Source organism: Staurois parvus, unplaced genomic scaffold, assembly GCF_062004578.1.
Source record: "Staurois parvus isolate SC_StPar_1 unplaced genomic scaffold, SC_StPar_1.0 ptg000663l, whole genome shotgun sequence".
Classification (NCBI taxonomy): domain Eukaryota; kingdom Metazoa; phylum Chordata; class Amphibia; order Anura; family Ranidae; genus Staurois; species Staurois parvus.
Genome location: NW_028318459.1, coordinates 694,852 through 714,188, shown reverse-complemented (window position 1 = coordinate 714,188; position 19,337 = coordinate 694,852). Strand labels below are relative to the sequence as shown.

Here is a 19,337-nt window from a genome sequence, read left to right as displayed (position 1 = left end):
GCAGTGACTGTCCAGGGACTCTTCCTCCTCATTGGAAAACACAATTGGCATGGATTTTACTGTGTTCAACCACTTTGGAGCCTACAGAAGTGAATGGTGGAAAAATATATGGACATGAAAAGTGAATGTAATGCATGTTGCTGCAAAACTCACAGATGGTCTCGGTGATAACCCAGAACATACAAATTTATAGGGACTTCTGACTTTCCTGATCAACATACTTGCTTTTGGTCAGTGGCTTCTTTCATATGCAAAAGTTAGTTTATCGGCTGTGTCTACTTTTGCAAAGCATAGACTTCGTCATTCAGATCAATAAGGATCACTTAGTATCTGCACCTATTAGCCCTGGTTCACATATATGCGGCTGTGTGGGCCACATTTTGTTCGGAAATGAGAGCCCATTCATTTGAATGTACACCCGTGCCCCATAACACGCAGGGAGGAAGTCCCTGCACTTCTTCCAAAAATGCAGCCCACACGGGAATATCAGTTCCCAGTACAGTTGCGTTTTTCAGTGCAGACCGCGTGCCATTAGAACTAATGGCACCTGCCCGCGGGTCCACATTTCTCTGTGCAGGTGGTGCGGCTGCATGGATTTCATGCGGATCCGCAGCAGCAGTGCCCACACAGATGTGAACCAAGCCTTAAACCGGTTGTGAACGCTGAAGGTTTTTTTTACCTTAATGCATTCTAAGTATGAAGGTAAAAACCTCTTGTGTGCAGCAGGTCCACCCTAACACTTACTGGGACACCATCTCGATCCACTGATGTGCATGAGAGCAGTGGCTCTCCAGGGCCTCTTCCTCATTGGAAAACACAAGTGGCATGGATTTTACTGTGTTCACCCACTTTGGAGCTTACAGAAGTAAATGGTGGAGAAAAAAAAAAATCTATGGAAGAGAAAAGTGAATGCAATGCACGTTACTGCAAAACTCAGATTGCCTCAGTGATAACCCAGAACATGCAAATATATAGGGACTTCTGACTTTCCTGATCAACATACTTGTACTTGCATTTAGTCAGGACCTTAGAAGTACTGACACCAGACAACTGGCCTTTTCAGTAGTCAACCCCCTAATTTCTCTCAGGTGTCCATAAATATTAGTCTAGTCTGACATCAGCAGACCAACCTGTAGGCTAGCCCATGGAGCTCTGCTGTGGGAACCAGGCGGTCTAGTTTGAGAGGAGTGTACCTGCTCTCCTGCTGGACATCATAGTTCCTCCTGCTAGCATCTACATCCAGTAGTAACATAGGAGCCAAAAGGAAGAACCACAACAGCTGACAGGGGAGCAGATCTTGGATAAATCCAGAAGTCAGATTCTTGGGGTGGTCAGAGATCAGCAACATGGTACAATAGCTGCCAGAAAGCATTTTCTTTTTACAGGCTGGTCTTATGACTAATGGGTGGCCTTTCAGAACAGCATGCACAAGCTTGGTTGTAAAGCACACGTCACGGCTGAGGAATTATAACTTTTTGTAGAGATCACATTTTGCCAGCTGGAAGTGGTGCGTTTAACAGAGGACTTCTAACCTTCATGTGACCAGTACAGCGCCAATCAATGCTGTGCAGACAGACTCATACATCAGCAGAGTACTAGAAGACCTTTCCAACAACCTTTCCCTGCAGATGTCAGAACAGGATCCTGCATTTTTAATGGTTGGGTGGATTAGAATCTATACATGTAACTTGGGTGGTGTCTCATTCTTACCAGCACTCTATGGAGGGGAAGGGGAGGGAGGCACCACAGCTCTACCTACACAGCTTGACAAAGGATCATGCTTGACAGGCCATTGCAGTGAGCCTACTCAGAAACACATGTTGCGTAACATCTGGTGACACCAACACGCTTTACGTCATGTGCATTCCAGCCCCGTTCCTGATCTTCCTCTACATGAAGCCCTCTTCTGGAGCAAAACAAGCGGCATACTAAACAGCAGAGGACACAGCCAGCATTTGAGACTCTCTCCACTTCACCAGAGACCATTCACTATGTGCCTGTCTCTCTTCTCCAACAGTTGTACATTTTCTTTGCAATAAAAATTGTTTAGTTTACACTTCCGAACAAGCAGTTAACCCTTGCAATATGGACACAGCGCTGCTAGGGAAGCTTCCAAGTGTTCAGCTATTGGGTCAATATGACTCAAAAGCTTCATCACTAGTATTGAAACCACAAGTTCACCAGGGTAGTATATCAGACACCAACTTTTTGTTTATAAATATTGTATGCTCTTTCTTGCTCAATAATTGTTTTTTTTATTGCAAAGTATATATAAAAAAACCCAGCGTACCAGACGTTACAAAGACTGCTTACATCAGGATAGGTGGCATAAAATCCTGTTCAATGAATACAGATTGAGATGCTTAGGGGGTAAAACATCAGACAGTAGAAAGTTGTCAGACAAGAGCTCTTGGGCTTGTAAGCTTTCACACTGCAGGCTTTAGGCAATGCCATCAGCTCTAAAGAGAATACTGTATGTGTAGCCGGAGTGTAAAAAGTGGTTGTAAACCTTTACATGTGTAGCCAGTGGAGGGGCTGGCCTCAGGTAACAGATGGAACAAATTCTCCTTCATAAGTTGTACTTTTGTCTATCTGTAGTCTTCTCTACATCTGTTCAAAAGTCCAGAATTAAAAAAAAAAAAAAAAAAGAAAAAAAAGCTTGTCTGAGTTCAGAAATTAGGGGACAGAGAGCTGGAAATGCACAGCAGAACTGAGTGAGGAGAGCTGATTGGAGGGAAGAGACCTGTCTCTGCACAGTTGGTAGGAACAGAGTTGAGGCTGTCAATCTGCTGGCACTCCCTCCCATCATTTTTTAGGAAAACTTGTCAGAAGTGATTCATGGATATAGAGAAACGAAGCAGCTCAAAGAAATGACACTTAAGTGTTCTGGACTGAGACAAGTACACACTATAGAGGGATATGCTTTGTTCATTTCTGAAGTTTACAACCACTTTAAAGGATTTGTTCCCTAAATTCCAGCTCCCCTATGTACCAATATAGCTTTTTTTTCTTTTGCAGAAATTCAAAAGCTTTTGATTTTTTTTTCTACCCACCTTTATGTCAGGGTCCAGATGGCTGTACAAAAAGAAAAGCAAATATAATAAACTGCCAGTTATAAAGCTTACCTTCTATATCCAAACAAGTTCACCTCTGTTCACTTTTCCCCTAAATTCAAGCTTCCCTATGTACCAATATATAGAATGAATGTACTTTTGCAGAAATTCAAAAGCTTTCCATTTTTTCTACCCACCTTTGTCACTGTTCAGATGGATGTAATAAAAAGCTTTTCCATTTCTTCTGCCTCATTTCCTGTAGAGATTTTAGGTACCAACACTAGAAGGAGTGGACCAGCTGACGTCATTAGCACACCCTGTATCATCTACCCTCCTACCCCTCACCCCCTTCCATGTGCACCAATATTAAATGAAATGCACTCAGTGATCACTGTTCTCACTAAATACACAGGCATCAATTTTTATTTTGCTACCTTAACTTTATTGTGCATAGATCATTTGGCATAGGCGGTTATCTGATCGCTCAGCAATCTATGTGGAGAGAGCTGTAGCATTGAAAACAGGAGAATTGGGTTCTGTAAAGTTCACATACACTATACAATCTGATTGTACAACCTCCTTTAGATCCAAAAAACTTTGTAGTGCAAGGGCCCACCTGATTGGATACAGAGTGTTTGGGCAGATAGATGGAAAATCTAAGGAAATTGTACAGAGATTGTACAGATTGCATTGTATATGGCTGTCTATATACAAGTACATAGGAGGGAGTGGATGGAGACTCCGCTGTCAAGCCCCGTTCACACCTCTGCATAGCAGGAATTCACATTCCCGCATGCGTTTTTTGGGCGGAGTTTTTGCTTGTCACGTATAGGGCACCTCATCCACTTGAATGGGCTGCCGTATGGACAATAATCGCCCCAAAGAAACTTCAGAACTTAAAGAAAAAAAAAACTGAGTCTACCTAGCAGAAACACAAGCCACATAAAAATCTGGCCGACCTTTCCTACTCTATCAAAAGCCACTTTATATAAAGCCATTTTTCTTTAGTAACCCAACTTGGAACACTTGGGCAGGCGAGATATCTGCTCTTATATCTTGGATCAATTTTAGGAACACAAAAAAAAAAAAATAAGGCTCAATAGGACAGTTAGAATTTTATTTGTGTTAGCCTTACTGAACCACGTCGGTTAATTAAAAAAAATAGTTACACACATTTAGCAGATATAGTTTAAACAATACATTATGCCTAAGTTACTATACACATAAAAACAAATTTACAGTGACAGTTCTTAATAGAATATTGGACACTTTACAGAAGTTCCGTTACTTAGCAACGAGTTACCCCATTCCAGCAATTTGCTAGAAAAATATGACACCTTCTGCAAGAAGGAGACAAAGACTGATAAGGATGTCAGTCCCGAGATAACAGGCGGAATGTACAGGGGAGTTGGCACAAACTGGTGAAGAGGTTAATGGGTCATGCTACATATGTTTTACATTGCCCTTCCCAGGGACAAGTCGAGTCACTTTTACAAAAGATCATACCTATGACCAATAAAAATAGATCCTTTTGCAGACACGCCCGGACTAACATGGCTGCGTTGTGGGACCTTGTGAGCATGTGAACATTCTCAGGGGATTAAAACGATCATAAACTAAAAAGATGTGACAGATAGCAGGCCATAAATATACAGGAGAATTATTGCAGCACAAAACCGGTAGTGAGTTACAAGCAAAGTGCCTGAAATAAAGCGGGACGATCTGCTTATTGCTAAATGAAATAATAGATTAGGGAAAAAAATTAAAACAAAAATAGAACCACGCAGTAATGTTGAACTTAATTCCTATTACATAGAGGAAAGAACTTCTCTTAACAGATAAAACTTATAGGAAATCTGTATTAAGGATGTAGCTGCAAGCTTTCTGAAAATGCTAAATACCTGGCTGTCATGCTGATACAATGGCTTCAATACATGGAGGCAGACCTGCCACTTGTATTCAGGTCTAGAAATGTAAATCTACTTTGCAGTATTCTTGTTCCAGGCCAATGACTGAGAAAATAATGAAGACTGAGCCGGTTAACTGGAATTTTCAGAAGGAGCTCTGCCAAAGCAGCCCTCAGTACAGGTTTCCCCTTACATACTTATTGCGTGGGTGATAGCTCAGAAAACTTGGCATGGAAAACTATACTAGCTTCTATAGCCATGAGAATATGTAGAGTTTCTACTGATTCAGTACCCTTTCTGCACGCATTGCCTGCCCTTTAAGTGGGAGAACTTTTATAGACTTTACAATACACAGTCATGGAAAGAAGGGAAGGGAGGCTGAGATCTCAACATGGCAGATCTTCACAGCAGAAGTCCATAGTCAGGTTCTTTAACTAGTAAAAGTTTCAAAGATAAATTGTTTGTTTCATTAAAGCATCCCTTTAAGCTTGGCTAGTTTTGCATTCAGAAACTAAAAAGTATTGCATATGATTTTACACCCACTGCGTAAGTCCGCATCCATGGCAGGGGATTCCAGAAGTGTTTGCAGCACAGGGGTAGACCGTCCACTATCAACTTGCAGAGATGGAGACGCCAGGTCTGCCCTGAACACGTGAAGGGTATTAATATTCGGTTCACATGACACTGGCTAGCAAGAGGCCGCATTGCTCAGAAAGTTCCAGCCTTATATGTAGGTCACACAAACAAGATTAGGTGGGCTCTTGCTCCCTGGCATCTGTAGCAGAATTTGATCCTTGAAGATTCCATGCCAAGCTCTGGGAAGCACAGGCTTCTGGGTCTATAGTTAGTCATCAGTGGACCTGCGGTTGGGTAATATCAGTCTCCTCATAGTGAGGTGGTGAGTCTGTGTCATTTGAGGAGGCTTGCTGCTGATCTTGGTCCTCTTCAGGTCCATCTTGTTCACTGATGTCCTCTAGTTTTGGGCCAGCAACAGAGGTGCCAACATCCCCACTGGGCTTAGCCATTTTTATGGCTTCTTCATAGGCTGGAGGGAGCTCTAGAGCATAGAGGCTGTAAGCTGGTGGTGACATTGCACTTCTGTCCATATCACCAAATGCAAACATATGAGGATACTGCACTGAGCTGTAAGCTGTAATAGATCAGAAAAAAAAAAAAAGGATATAAACATTCCTTGCAAAGCTGAATGCATTGGTCATGTAAAGAGCTCAGTGTTAGGATAACAAGAACCAAAGTGTCATTTAAATGGCAGCTCAACACAATGTTACAATAGTGGGCAGCAAAAGCATAACTCCTCACAAGGAAAAAAAAAAAAAAGTTTTATTTTCCAAACCATGGCGGTGACCTGCATTAGATTTTTAATAGGATAGCTACACAGCTTATTGCACTGGGTTAATAGTGTTAAAGGGTACTTAGGATGGCAAAGCCCAGCACTTTATAACCTGACAGTAAATTGGAACTTTAGTCTAAATGGTAGTCTATAGCGAGCTTGTATGGGAACAGTTAAAAAAAATCCAATTGGTTACATTTCAGTGGCATTCCCCCCCACCATATCTTCCAGGGGATAGTGGTGAAATCTCCTTGCCATACTTTCTGGCCCTTTCCTAGTCATATTGGGATAATTTAGTCATGGTGACTGGTTCTCGTTATAAGTCCACATTAAAAGATTTACAAATTGCTCAAAAGTAGCTACTTACAGGTGACTGTGCTGTGAATGGTGCTGTCATTGTCAATGGCAATCACAGTCACTTCATAGGGATGAGTTGGTAAATTTTGCACAGGCGGTTTCTTCTTTTTGCAGCAAAACTTTATGCAGCTGGCTGTGGTCCCACACAGCAGGAGAAGAAATATGGTGACCAGAATCAGCCTGGGGAAAGAAAGAAACTATATAAACACAGACAGGGAAAGGCTTCTCTTGCTGTCATCGCTTTTATAAAAGGCTTTAACACAGAAGGCCCATTTGCAAGAGCAGAAAAAAAAGGTCAGTGGACCAGTCTAATCCAAAAGCTAGCACATAAACCCAGCCAGGCAAAGGAACCAATGCCAACCAGAATACACAACATATGACAAATTAAAATATCAAAGCTTTGACTTTAAACTGTACATAGACCCCAACAAACTTTCCATATGTGCTCTCCATTCGTCTGTTAAAAATTGTGATTATCTTTTAAACAAAAATTAAGTTTTGCCCTGTTCAATAAAAAAAAAAAAAAACTTTTCCATGTACTCCCAACTCTGCTGACCTATTCTCACTTTACTTCCAAAAACTTCCTCCCTATGGTATGGCCATGACATGTCCTGTAGGCCTACTCAATACTTGTCCTAGGGTTAAAATGCTGCCATGGGATAGATACATTAGAGCTCAGGTGTCAAAGTGGCAGCCCTCCAGCTGTTGCCAACTACAAGTCCCATGAGGCACTGCAAGATTGACAGTTACAAGCATGAATCCCAAAGGCAGATGCATGATGGGAGTTGTAGTTTCACAACAGCTGGAGGGCCGCCAGTTTGACACTCCTGCATTAGAGTCAAAAGCATTGTTGCTCTAGGACAAGTATACTACTGGCAGGATCACTGGGGGCAAAAGCCTGAAAAGCTAATTCAGTCACCACATCTAGGTGGCTCATTGGTATCTAGTAACATCTAGGACTAGTAATCTAAATCAAAAGAATAAGCTTCAAATCAAAATGTGAACAAAGCCACGTCTAATAAAAAGCAATTCTGCACTTTCATCGATCCCATATGCATGTTTTAAAGTGCTTACAACTTTAAAAAGGCCTACTAAAGTAGTAGCACTCATTGCATGATATCCCCATCAGCCAGACTTCCTCCCGAAGACCTATTGAGATTCTCCTGGCAGGGAGTAGCGAGGCGCTGCGAATGCAATTATGGCTACAACCACCAGCAACAATTTTATGTAAAAAGCCAAAATGCTGGTTGTACACAACGATTGCTGGATCATCTTGGATGCAACCAGCCTGCCCAGAGAATCTTGGCCAGTCCCTGTTGAACCACCTGATATTCAAACCATCTACAACCAGCTTAAGGCTTGTCCTACAGCCACAGAGTATGTTCTCAATCAAGGATGTTGTCAGAGGCTGCTGGGACTCCCAACAAATAGCATGGAGAAATCTCAAAGCTGCCCACTGACTACAAGGGCTGGATCATTTGCACTTTTGAGCCACCAGTCCAAAGATCTGCAGTTTGAGGGTAAAGCTGGACAAACATCTTGACTTTTCTATTCAAACCAGTTCCGGAATCCATGCTACACATTATGGACAAGTCTCCCATTGAGGCTACTGTATTTAGACAGCTGGCTGTGAAAATACACAAATTGCAGTAGCAACCGACTGGATGCAGCTGCTGTTCAGCCAACAATTTTATGTGACACTTGCAGGTTGTTGAACAGGAGACAGCCAACAGGGCCACTCACTGAACAAATTACAGCCTCAGATCAATGAAATCCATACAGTGTATGACCAGCCAAAGTGTTGGTGACCTCTACATTTACCTTCACCCAACCAATGTGCACAAAACCCCAATTCATCAGTGGGGTGCTACAAGCAATAACCAGTTGATCTTCATATTAGAATGCTGCCAGTTCAACTCCGATTTGCCCAAACTGTCCCTTATAGGTTATAAACCTTGAGTCACTCCCCGACTCCATGCTAAAATCATCCACAGTATAGAACATGGAAGTCTGTCATTTCCTGGCATTTAACATAGGCATGCATTTCCTAGACAAAGCTTCTGAAGAAACCCGGCTACAAAGGTCAGTCTGACAATCCCACTTAGTGCCGAGGTCAATATCCAAAGAAACAACTTCCTTCCAACTGTCACTGCTAATACTCTGACCTCACACTGTGGTTTTAACCCTTCCTAAAAAGGAAACCAGCACATCTGGCTCTATTACATCTAGAACATTTACATATTACAGCCATGCAGCAATACACCAATTGTAGCCAAATCTATCGCCTTGTAACAGTAGCCATTTACATACCAATAAATCTGACCTCCCTTTGTATGCTGTACAGTTGAAGTTTTTGCATTTATTATTTTATTTTATTTCAGGTACTTCTATAGCACCAATTTACATATATGTTGTACATTCACATCAGTCCCTAACCCTCAGGGGCGTACAATCTAAGGTCCCCAACTTACATTAATACATACACATTCTAGGGCCAATTTAGACAGGATCCAATTAACCTACCAGCATATCTTTGGAGTATGGGAGGAAACTGGAGTACCCAGAGGAAACCCACGCAGGCACAGGGAGAAACCCACACGGGCACAGGGAGAACATACAAACTCCAGGCAGGTGGTTGAGATTTGAACCAATGACCCTAGTACTGCCAGGTGTAAGTGCTAACCATTGAGCCACTGTTGCCCATTTATTGACTAACCAGTCCCTAGACTGACATCATACTCAATGGCCCAATCATGCCTCTGCAACATCTCCAGAATACGCCCCTTTTTACCCAATGATGCCACAAAGCTTCCAATTCACTCCCTGGTTATCTCTCACCGACTACTGCAACTCCCTTATTGGAGTACCTTTACATAGGCTATCCCCCCTCCAGTCCATCACGAATGCGGTTTCCATGCACATCCACCTTACCAACAGTTCAGTGTGCCACCCCTCTGCCAATCGCTCTACTGGCTTTCACTCGCCCAACAAATAAAATTCAAAATACCAACTTACAAAACCATCTACAACTCTGCCCCCAGCTACATCAACAACCTGGTCTTAATATCAAACCTCTTTGATCCTCCCAAGACCTTCTGCTCGCTAGTTCCCGTCACACCTTCTGCCATGCTCCCCTTCAGGACTCCCAAGCTTCATCTATCCTATGGAACTCCCTACCACAATCTGTCAAACTATCTCCTAATCTATCCACCTTTAGACAATGCCTGAAAACAGTTCTTTAAAGAAGCCTGACCACGCTGGGGGCGCATTCTGGAAGGACATCATATGACCCTCCCAGAACTGGACAACCTTGCTGTAATGATGGGCACTGACTGTCGGCACTGCTGGGTACTTTTGGGACTGCACTGATTATCAGTGCAGATGTCCTCTGACACTTGCTGGTTATCGGCAGTATTATCCTGTGACAGCGTGAGGAAAGTGCCACCGATAACCTGCAACTGTATTTACTTTGTGATCAGCTGTGTCTATGGACAGCTGATCACATGGTAAAAGGTCGCTGTGACTGGCCTTTTATCCAGTCATGTGATCAGTAATTCAGCTTCAGCACCGTTGTAATGGGGGGGGGGTTGAGGGGTTCTGGTCGTAGTATCCAAGACATGAGCCAGGGCTGACTGAGTTCACCAGACCTGCCCCTATAACTAATTTCACTTTTGCAAAGCAATCTGCATTGGACTGCTTTTCAGAGGGTGGTAGACACTCCTGAATACCATTTTTATTTCTCTCAGTCCAAGCGGGACTGTTAAATACTTGGCTTCCAATTGTGTAACCTATTCAATTGAATAAAAACATGTCACTGGGCCGCAGTAATGCCTGCCAAACCTGATCTGTTATAAAGGTTTTGCTGCACTGTGTACCAACATGGCCATGTTAAGCATTCTGCTTGATGGTCAGGGGTGGTAAAACTGAAGGACTCAATTGCCTATTTTCACCACCCCACCAGCTGTTTATGTATACAAGCCTTTATTGCATATCCATGTAATGGAGATGAACAAAGGCAGTCATGTTTAGGGCCCATAGATACAATGGAGAAATGTGTAGCCATGGAAATTATTTGCATGATCACCAGGTGAAAAAAAAAAACTAATGCAGCCACCACATCTTAAGACTTGGGCTTGGACTGCAAGTTACATTTTAGCTTACATCCACATTATGCAGCTTCTATACAACAGCATCCAGTTTTACCATTTTGTTACAAAACTTCATCTAACCAAAAACATCGCTAAACCCAAACATGGATTCCTAATCATTCAGTATGCCCAAAAGAAAAACAGAACGGGCCCCATCACGAGGCACTATTTTCATATGATAGTTCTGGCCTCTGCTTTGAGGACACATGGTAGGGTCTATTTTTGTAACAGCTCTAATGCCACTGAGGGTCACAGCAAAGACTGGCCTTAATTTTACTATTGTGCAAACGGCCAGCTTCCCGCAACAACCAGACAGATGGCAAAAAAGTGCCAATACTATGAATAGATGTTCAAAGCTGCAGAAAACGCTTTTAACAAAATTAACCTAGGCTCTAAATCTCTGGTGACATCTGTATAAAGGTTTTTCCGCATCCTATAGATTGCGGCACATATCCACATGACTACCTCAAAAAAAATGAAAAAACAAAACAAACAGGTCCAGAAGTTGTAATAAGCTCTACTCACCAGACATACCACAGGTTGACCCAGTTTGTGGCTGAACAAACTTTTCTAAAATAAAAAAAACAAAAACAAAAGAAAAGTGTAAGAATGGCAACAATCCCATAAAAACCGTGAAACAAGAAGGATTTAGGAAAAACAAAAAACTCACCCATCACAGTCGTCATCATCGTGATCAGCCAGGCATAATGAGATCTGAAAAAAGAAAAATAGTTTATATCACAGAAAAATAAATGCGGAAAGAATACAAGCACAAAAAAAAAAAAGTTTTATTGCATAAAGACCACAATAAAAAGCAGACCAGTCACTATAGGCTTGTTCACATTACAAAGTATGCAATGAAGCAACATGGTGCTTGTGGGCATTGCCATTTATTCCCGAATGCACCCTGAAAATGCATACATACTAACAAAAACCACACAACAGTGCTATAGTATTTGCAGAATAGTATGCTATATTACTGGCTTCCTATTAGGCATCCGTGACATACATTATAATTGACTTCATACAGCCCTGAGTTTTCCTACAGCTTTGGGTACAAGAAGGTTACTTCCAAATACACCAGCTTTACTATAATCTTCTCACAACCCGAATGTACAGAACAGACCTCATATCCATGAATCTATACTTTTAATGACGTTCTTGTCGTAAAACGATACAAACATCTTACAATATGTACCAAACGGTCAATTCTTCGTTCACCATATTATGGATGCAGCTTTTAGATATTTATGATTTTGGGTCACCTTATATCTCAGCCCCAATGAAGAGGGAGCCTTGATCCCCAGAAATGCATTTAGTTTTCAGTTTACCAATAAACTTCTAATGGACTTGAAGTAACCTGTAGCACTTCCATCTTTTTAGGGCTCCTTACTGTGGGTGCTGTGGCCAATACAGCATGGTTTGTTTATGCGGCTGGTGCTGCATGCAGGTAGCCTATTGCAATGTATGGGGATGCAGCAGCTGTATGGACAGCTGTACATCCTAACTGGACAGGCAGGCAGCCCTGATTGCAGGAAGTGTGTGTTTGGGGCTGGGCACCAGCTCCTGCATACCTGTAAAATTAGGACATGAGGATGTCCATGCAGCTGCTGAATCCCAATAGATTAAGATAGGCTACACTGCACGCAGCTCCTGCTACATAACAGGATGGAAATCAAACAGGTTTTCCCTTCTATGCACTATACGGCATATTAACCTACAGCTGCTCTATACATTGGGGATTGCTGCCTTGGGGAAAAAAAATAGAGCCGATAAAATGTTCCTGCTTTAAGCAATCAAAGCAAATACAGGCAGGGCTGGTATGTGACGTCATCACATTGCTACGTTGGCCTGTGTTGCCAGCCATGCTGAGCACCTGTCCACACTGGAGCCATCAGCTTATCTTGCATCAGAATCTTTAAATGTGAACTGGGGACTTTAATGGAGTCTTTTTGAGCATACTTTACTATGTATGTGTTTTCGTTTGACACTATGGCCACTATGAGCGCGGAGTTCCATTACCGTCACCCTTTAACGCAGGGGTCTCCAAACTTTCTAAACAAAGCCAGTTTACTGTCCTTCAGACAGCAAGGGGGCAAATCTGCGGCCACTGGGAGTTGAAATTGTCCTGGTGTCAGTAAACAATGCATCTTTGGTATTAGGGGGAGACAGTGCACCATTGCTGGTGTCAGTGAGAGGAATAGTGCCCTATTGTTGGTGTCAGTTGGAGAAATAGTGACCTGTTGGTGTCAGTGGGAGAAGTAGAGGACAAAGGGGCACTCTTTACATCTGGCAGAAAAGGAATTTAATCTCCAAACATGGAAAAGGTCTCTTCACAGTAAGAGCTGTGAAAATGTGGAATAGACTCCCTCAAGAGTTGGTTCTGGCCAGCTCAGTGGATTGTTTTACAAAAAGACCTGGATTCTTTCCTAGATACACAGAATATAACTGCATACTAACATTTATAGGTAAAGTTGATCCAGGGAATATCCGATTGCCTCTCAGGGGATCAGGAAGGAATTTTTCCCAGCAGCAAATTGGATCATGCTTTGCTGGGTTTTTTTTTTCCTTCCTCTGGATCAACTGTGGGTGTAGGATTATAACTTTTTTAATGGTTTAACTGGATGGACTTTTGTCTTGTCAACCAGACTATCGCAAAATAGGGCCCCAGGTGTCAATGGGCCCCATTGCTGATGTCAGTAGCAAGAATTATACCCCATTGTTGGTGTCAGTTGGAGGAATAGTGAGTTGAATCACTGGGAAGAAAAGTGACTCAAGGGCCAGATAAAGGCAAGCAAAGGGCCACATCCGGCCCCTGGGCCGCAGTTTGGAGACCACTGCTTTAATGGTCTAACCATTTTGGAGCATCGTCCTTTACGGTTACCAGTCTGCTATGGTGAGATTGTGATTGCACATCTATGAGCTGAACGGTCTATGACCATGACTACCTTTGTGGTCCATCTAGTCTGGTAAGAGGCTGACATCTATATGTGGAGGTGTTTATGGTGGTGGCACCTAGATCACACTTGGTACTCTCTGAAGAAGGGACTTTAGCTGTAACTTGAATTTGGTTTTCACATGGACATTTTAATTGTATTTTTATTCACCATATGCAATTCACTATGCTATAACCATTTGGTTTTTATTTGTATTTGTTTACGAATGCTGTCATTTTATTTTTTGTGGTTTTTTTTAACTATCACAGTGATTAACTGCTGATTTAAATTTTGGTTTCCCCCCCCCCCCCCCCATCTCAATGCAGATACACATATATACAATTTATTCTGTCAATATATATTTATTATGGTGTGAACAATCCAAGAAACAAACAGGCAAGCATGGCAACTTTCATCCCTGGTTAGACTGACTGTTGCATCACACATCTGTAGGTAGCATATGGCTCTCTATGGATGAGCAATGATAACCAAACACCAAAGAATTGTTCAACATGTCAGAAAAACCTGAATGTAAGGAGCTCTTAATATCCCATAGAGGGGGAGGAATGCAAACATGTCACCCAAACATTGCCACATCCAAATTGGTTGCATAACAGCCCAAGGTAATGAAAATGGTTGGAAAGGCTCAAGGTTTTTACCTTCATGCATTCAGGGGGCACCACTGTCTAGTAGAAATCTTTGTTAGGCCTAGCTTCCACTTGCGGTGGTAAAAACAGGTCACTGAGCCGCAGTTTTAACAACTCCCTACCGCTTTACTTAACATAACACAGCAGTTAAAGGATGTTGCAGCATTTGGCAGCTATAATGACCCCCCCCCCCACCTTGCTGCATTCAGCATCACCACCTAATGCGGCCCATTCAAGTAAATAGGGCTGCACCGGGACCATCTAAGAGCGTGCAAGGTATGCATGTGCAGTGCAATGCTGAGATTTCCAGGGCTAGGACAGGCAAGGACAAGGTGACACGGCTCACGCCAACTGCTCATCAAACACTCTCTGCACAGTGATCTTCAGCACAGATGTCAACGAGCCCTCAGGGTGACCATATGCAGAATAATTGCATCTGCAACCATATAGCCGGCTGATTTACTGCCTTGGTGAAAAATCTGATCGCTCACTTCATTATATTGCTCCACTCTCCTATCAGACCGATCAAGAATATCAACAAATGCATCCAGGTACTCTGGTACCACCCTCACCCCACACACGCCAGCAGGGTAACCAGCTTCTGTTAGTACAGGCATTTATGAATGGGAGAAGGGAACCTTAGAGTGTCAGCTCCTTGGGCCAGGGACGGATGTGCATGTCCACACAGACATGCACTGCATCTATAATTGCCGCAAATACATTCGTTAGGTTTTGATGGATGCCATGTTGTGGGTCTTGGCCATGATCCATAGATCTGTCAGATTGTGAGGACATGCATGATGGGACCAGGACATGTATGATGGGACCAGGACATGTATGATGGGACCAGGACATGTATGGCCTCCTCTACACCAGCCCCATTAGCAGTACACATAGCAGAGGGCCAGCAAGACATTGGTTAGCGGCAGCCCAGCAACTGACAGGTCAGCCCAGGCTGCAGCCATTGTATGGAGGAGGAGGATGGGGGGGGGGAATCACTGCAGCAGCCAAGACAAGGATCTCCTAGTAAACCTCCCAGAGATCTCCAATACTACACATGTACCAGTGTGATCACAGGTATTATGGAGGGGGGTATACGTGAGGGGATCCAGCCCAGAGATGGAGGAGGCCGTAGAAGGAGAGGGGAGTTGTCCCGGGGGGGGGGGGGGGGGGGGAGATCACTACCCCCTCCATCTAGGTACATAGAGGGGGGAGTGATGCAGCTGCTGCAGTGCTCCCTCCTCCTCCAAGCACAGGCTGTCAATCACCCACCACAGGCAGGCTGGGGGGAGGGGGTCTTCCTGCCTGTGGACGTGAACTGCAGAGGATCGGGCATGGATGGAGGAAGGGGGGGCGGGGGGCTTCACGTGGCGTGGCATTCCACGTCCCGACAACAAAGAAGCCGGCGGAGCTTACCATGATCTGCACACAGCACAGCGCCAGCAGCCTCCCCCGCGACTCGTCTCCGCACATCCACATGGCTCGGGGTAACAGGACCGGCAGATTGAGCGCTCAGCACCGAAAGACACACCACAAAGCCGATACCCAGCCACAGAACTGCGGAGCACGCTGACATCACCACGCTTTATAGCCGCGCACACGCCCATAGGCTCGGCCCCGCCCTGTGGTGGCCCGGTCCCGCCCACACTACGCTCAGTAGGGCTGTGTGCGGCGAGGAGAGCGGGAGGAGGGGAAGGCGGGCTCTGACTGAGGGAGCTGAGGAGGGCTACGCCACTCGTATACCAGGGACAGGGCCATATGGGAACTGAGACCCTCTCATCCGTGGTGCCCGTGTTGTGTGATTCCTACAACTCTCCATTGTATTATGAGGGAGAACTGGAGACAGGACTTGGGGGGGGCATAACTCCTTTTACTTGGAAAGTTGCCATTTTTGTACCCTTTGAGGAGATTTCACTTCCTGCCCCCTTCATACCTGTGTTACCCACTTACCCTGCAGAGGATTTACCCGCTTCTTGACCAGGCGATATTTTGCGTTACTTTAACTGACAATTGCGCGGTCATGCAACACTGCACCCCGATGAAAGTTACGTCTTTTTTCCCCCACAAATAGAGCTTTCTTTTGGTGGTATTTGATCGCCTGTGTGGTTTTTGTTTTTTGTGCTATAAACAAAAAAAGACCGACAATTTAAAAAAAACCCTATATTTTTGATTTTTTGCTATTAAATGTGTCCAGGAATAAAATTTTAAAAATCAAATTTCATCATAAATTTAGGCCAAAATGTATTCTGCGACATGTCTTTGCTAAAAAAAAGTCCCAATACGTGTAAATGAATTGGTTTGTGTGAAAGTTACAGCGTTTACAAATGGCGGTATAGATACTGGAGGTTTTTTAGTAATATCGGTGATCAGCGATTTATAGCGGGACTGCGCTGGACATTCTGACACAGGGGGAGCTGACTTAGTGTCACTGACATCCCCAGTGACACCAATACAGTGATCAGTGCTAATAAAAAGCACTGACTACTAAATATTAATGCAGAAAACCTTGACTATTATGATCCACAGTCATCAGTCCATTTGTCTTTTTTTAACAACACATCTTTAATCTCTCCCTCTCTTGCACATTCCCCTCCCCTCTGAAGCACGCACACATCACTCCCATACTTAAAAAGCCCTCCCTGGACCCCAACGACCCGAACAACCTCAGACCCATCTCCCTGCTGCCATTTACATCCAAACTCCTTGAGCGCTTAGTCTATAATCGCCTGAGTTCCCACCTCACCGACAACCACCTCCTCGACCCCCTACAGTCCGGCTTCCGTCCCCTACACTCCACCGAAACTGCCCTACTCAAAATCACAAATGACCTGCTAACCGCTAAAGCTAATGGCCACTATTCAGTGCTCATACTCCTCGACCTCTCCGCGGTGTTTAACACAGTTGACCACCCCCTCCTCCAGAAACTACACTCCCTTGGCCTCAGAGACTCCGCTCTCTCCTGGCTCTTGTCCTACCTATCACAACGCTCCTTCAGCGTTACCTACAACGCTACCACCCCCCCCCCACTCCCCCTCTCTGTTGGGGTCCCTGAAGGCTCTGTCCTCGGACCCCTTCTCCATCTACACCTCCTCCCTTGGCCAACTCATACACTCTCACGGCTTCAACTACCACCTGTATGCCGACGACACGCAAATCTATCTCTCGACCCCTCGCCTCACCCCTTCAGTCTTCGCCCGAATCACCAGCCTACTGACGACATATCAGATTGGATGTCGCTCCACTTCCTTAAACTGAACCTGTGTGTGTGAGTGTATTTTTCACTCCATAAGACAAACCTAGAGGAGGAAAACAAGAAAAAAAAATATTCTGAACCAATGGACTGCAGACATAGTACAGGAAATGACCAGAGACTGCGGATGTACTATAGGAAATGACCAGAGACTGTGGACATAGTACAGGAGATGACCTGGTCAATATTCGCTCCATAAGACGCACAGACATTTCCCCCCCCCCCATTTTTGGTGTCTTATGGAGTGAAAAATACGGTACACACACACTTGGACACGGGCACAATTTTTATACTTTTGGCTCTGTATGCCATCAGAATAATAAAACAAAACAATCCAAATGAATTTGATGTGCAGTCTTTCAGCTTTAATTCAAGGGGTTGAACATAAATATCAAGTACAAAGACCCTCCATTTTCAGGGGCTCAAATGTAGTTGGACAGATGAATATAATCATAAATAAAATGTTCATTTTTAATAATTTGTTGAGAATCCTTTGCTGGCAATGACTGCCTGAAGTCTGGAACCCATGGATATTACCAAAGACTGGGTTTCCTCCTTTCTGATGCTTTGCCAGGCTTTAACTGCAGCTGTCGTCAGTTGTTCTTTGTGGTTCTTTCTGCCTTTAGTTTTGCCTTGTGAAAGTGAAGTGAAATGCATGCTTAATTGGGTTGAGATCAGGTGATTGACTCGGCCATTGCACAATATTCAACTTCTTTTCCTTCAAAAGCTCCTAGGTTGCTTTTGCAGTGTGTTTTGGATCATTGTCCATCTGTACTATCAAGCGCCCTCCAATCAAATTTGATGCATTTGACTGAATCTCGGCTGACAGTATATCTCTAAACACTGCAGAATTCATCCGGCTGCTTCTGTCTTCTGTCACCTCATCAATAAACACCCTGTGCCACTGGAAGCCATGCATGCCCATGCCATAAAAAACAAAACCGAGCTCCTAGTTTTCCCCCCAGCTCGCGCACCCCCCCCCCCACTGACTGCTCCATCACGTCCAACTTTGCCACCGTCAAGCCCACCCCGCAAGCCAGAGTACTTGGTGTCATACTAGACTCCAATCTATCCTTCCAGCCCTAAGTCCAATCACTAACAAACTCATGTAGACTCCACCTCCGCAACATCACCAAAATACGCCCATTACTAACCCCAGAAACCACTAAGCAGCTCATCCACTCCCTCATCATATCACGACTGGATTACAGCAACTCCCTCCTCACTGGCCTGCCTCGCCGCTGGCTATCCCCGCTTCAGTCGATCCTGAATACGGCGGCCAGACTCATCCACCTTACCAACTGCTCCGTTTCCACCACCCCCCTCTGCCAATCCCTCCACTGGCTTCCGATTGCCCAACGGATCAAATTCAAAATTCTAACACTGACATACAAAGCTGTCCATAATACTGCCCCAAACTATATCACCGACCTAATATCCAAATACCACCCAAAACGCACTCTCTGCTCTTCACAAGACCTCTTTCTCTCTAGTTCCCTGGTCTCCTCTTCCCATGCCTGCCTCCAGGACTTCTCCAGGGCATCACCCATCCTCTGGAACTCCCTACCCCAATCCATCAGACTATCACCCACTCTCCTCTCCTTTAGGCGCACCCTAAAAACCCATCTCTTCAGGGAAGCCTACTCCACCCTCTGCTAACTGCCGATCTCCTGCACTCTTCCTACCACTCC

General features: G+C 44.2%; 1 protein-coding gene across 1 annotated transcript; it reads right to left on the bottom strand.

Annotated features, from left to right (window-relative positions):
• Nucleotides 1–4,149: 4,149 nt before the first annotated feature.
• TMEM52 (transmembrane protein 52) lies at nucleotides 4,150–15,975 on the bottom strand. The gene is made up of 5 exons (XM_089651862.1): nucleotides 15,813–15,975; nucleotides 11,484–11,527; nucleotides 11,339–11,383; nucleotides 6,676–6,845; nucleotides 4,150–6,110 (listed from the first exon to the last, which is right to left on the bottom strand). The coding sequence occupies exons 1-5, from the start codon at nucleotides 15,873–15,875 to the stop codon at nucleotides 5,812–5,814; spliced, it is 621 nt and encodes a 206-aa protein (XP_089507988.1). The 5' UTR covers nucleotides 15,876–15,975; the 3' UTR covers nucleotides 4,150–5,811.
• Between the last annotated feature and the right edge of the window lie 3,362 nt (nucleotides 15,976–19,337).

What these genes read in the sequence shown, in the direction of transcription:
- TMEM52 (XM_089651862.1), bottom strand. Translation starts at nt 15,875, where the DNA reads ATGTGGATGTGCGGAGACGAGTCGCGGGGGAGGCTGCTGGCGCTGTGC. An exon ending in GATGATGACGACTGTGATGG is followed by an intron (nt 11,384 to 11,483) that starts GTGAGTTTTTTG and finishes TTTTTATTTTAG; the next exon opens with AAAAGTTTGTTCAGCCACAA. An exon ending in CATTCACAGCACAGTCACCT is followed by an intron (nt 6,111 to 6,675) that starts GTAAGTAGCTAC and finishes GATCTATTACAG; the next exon opens with CTTACAGCTCAGTGCAGTAT.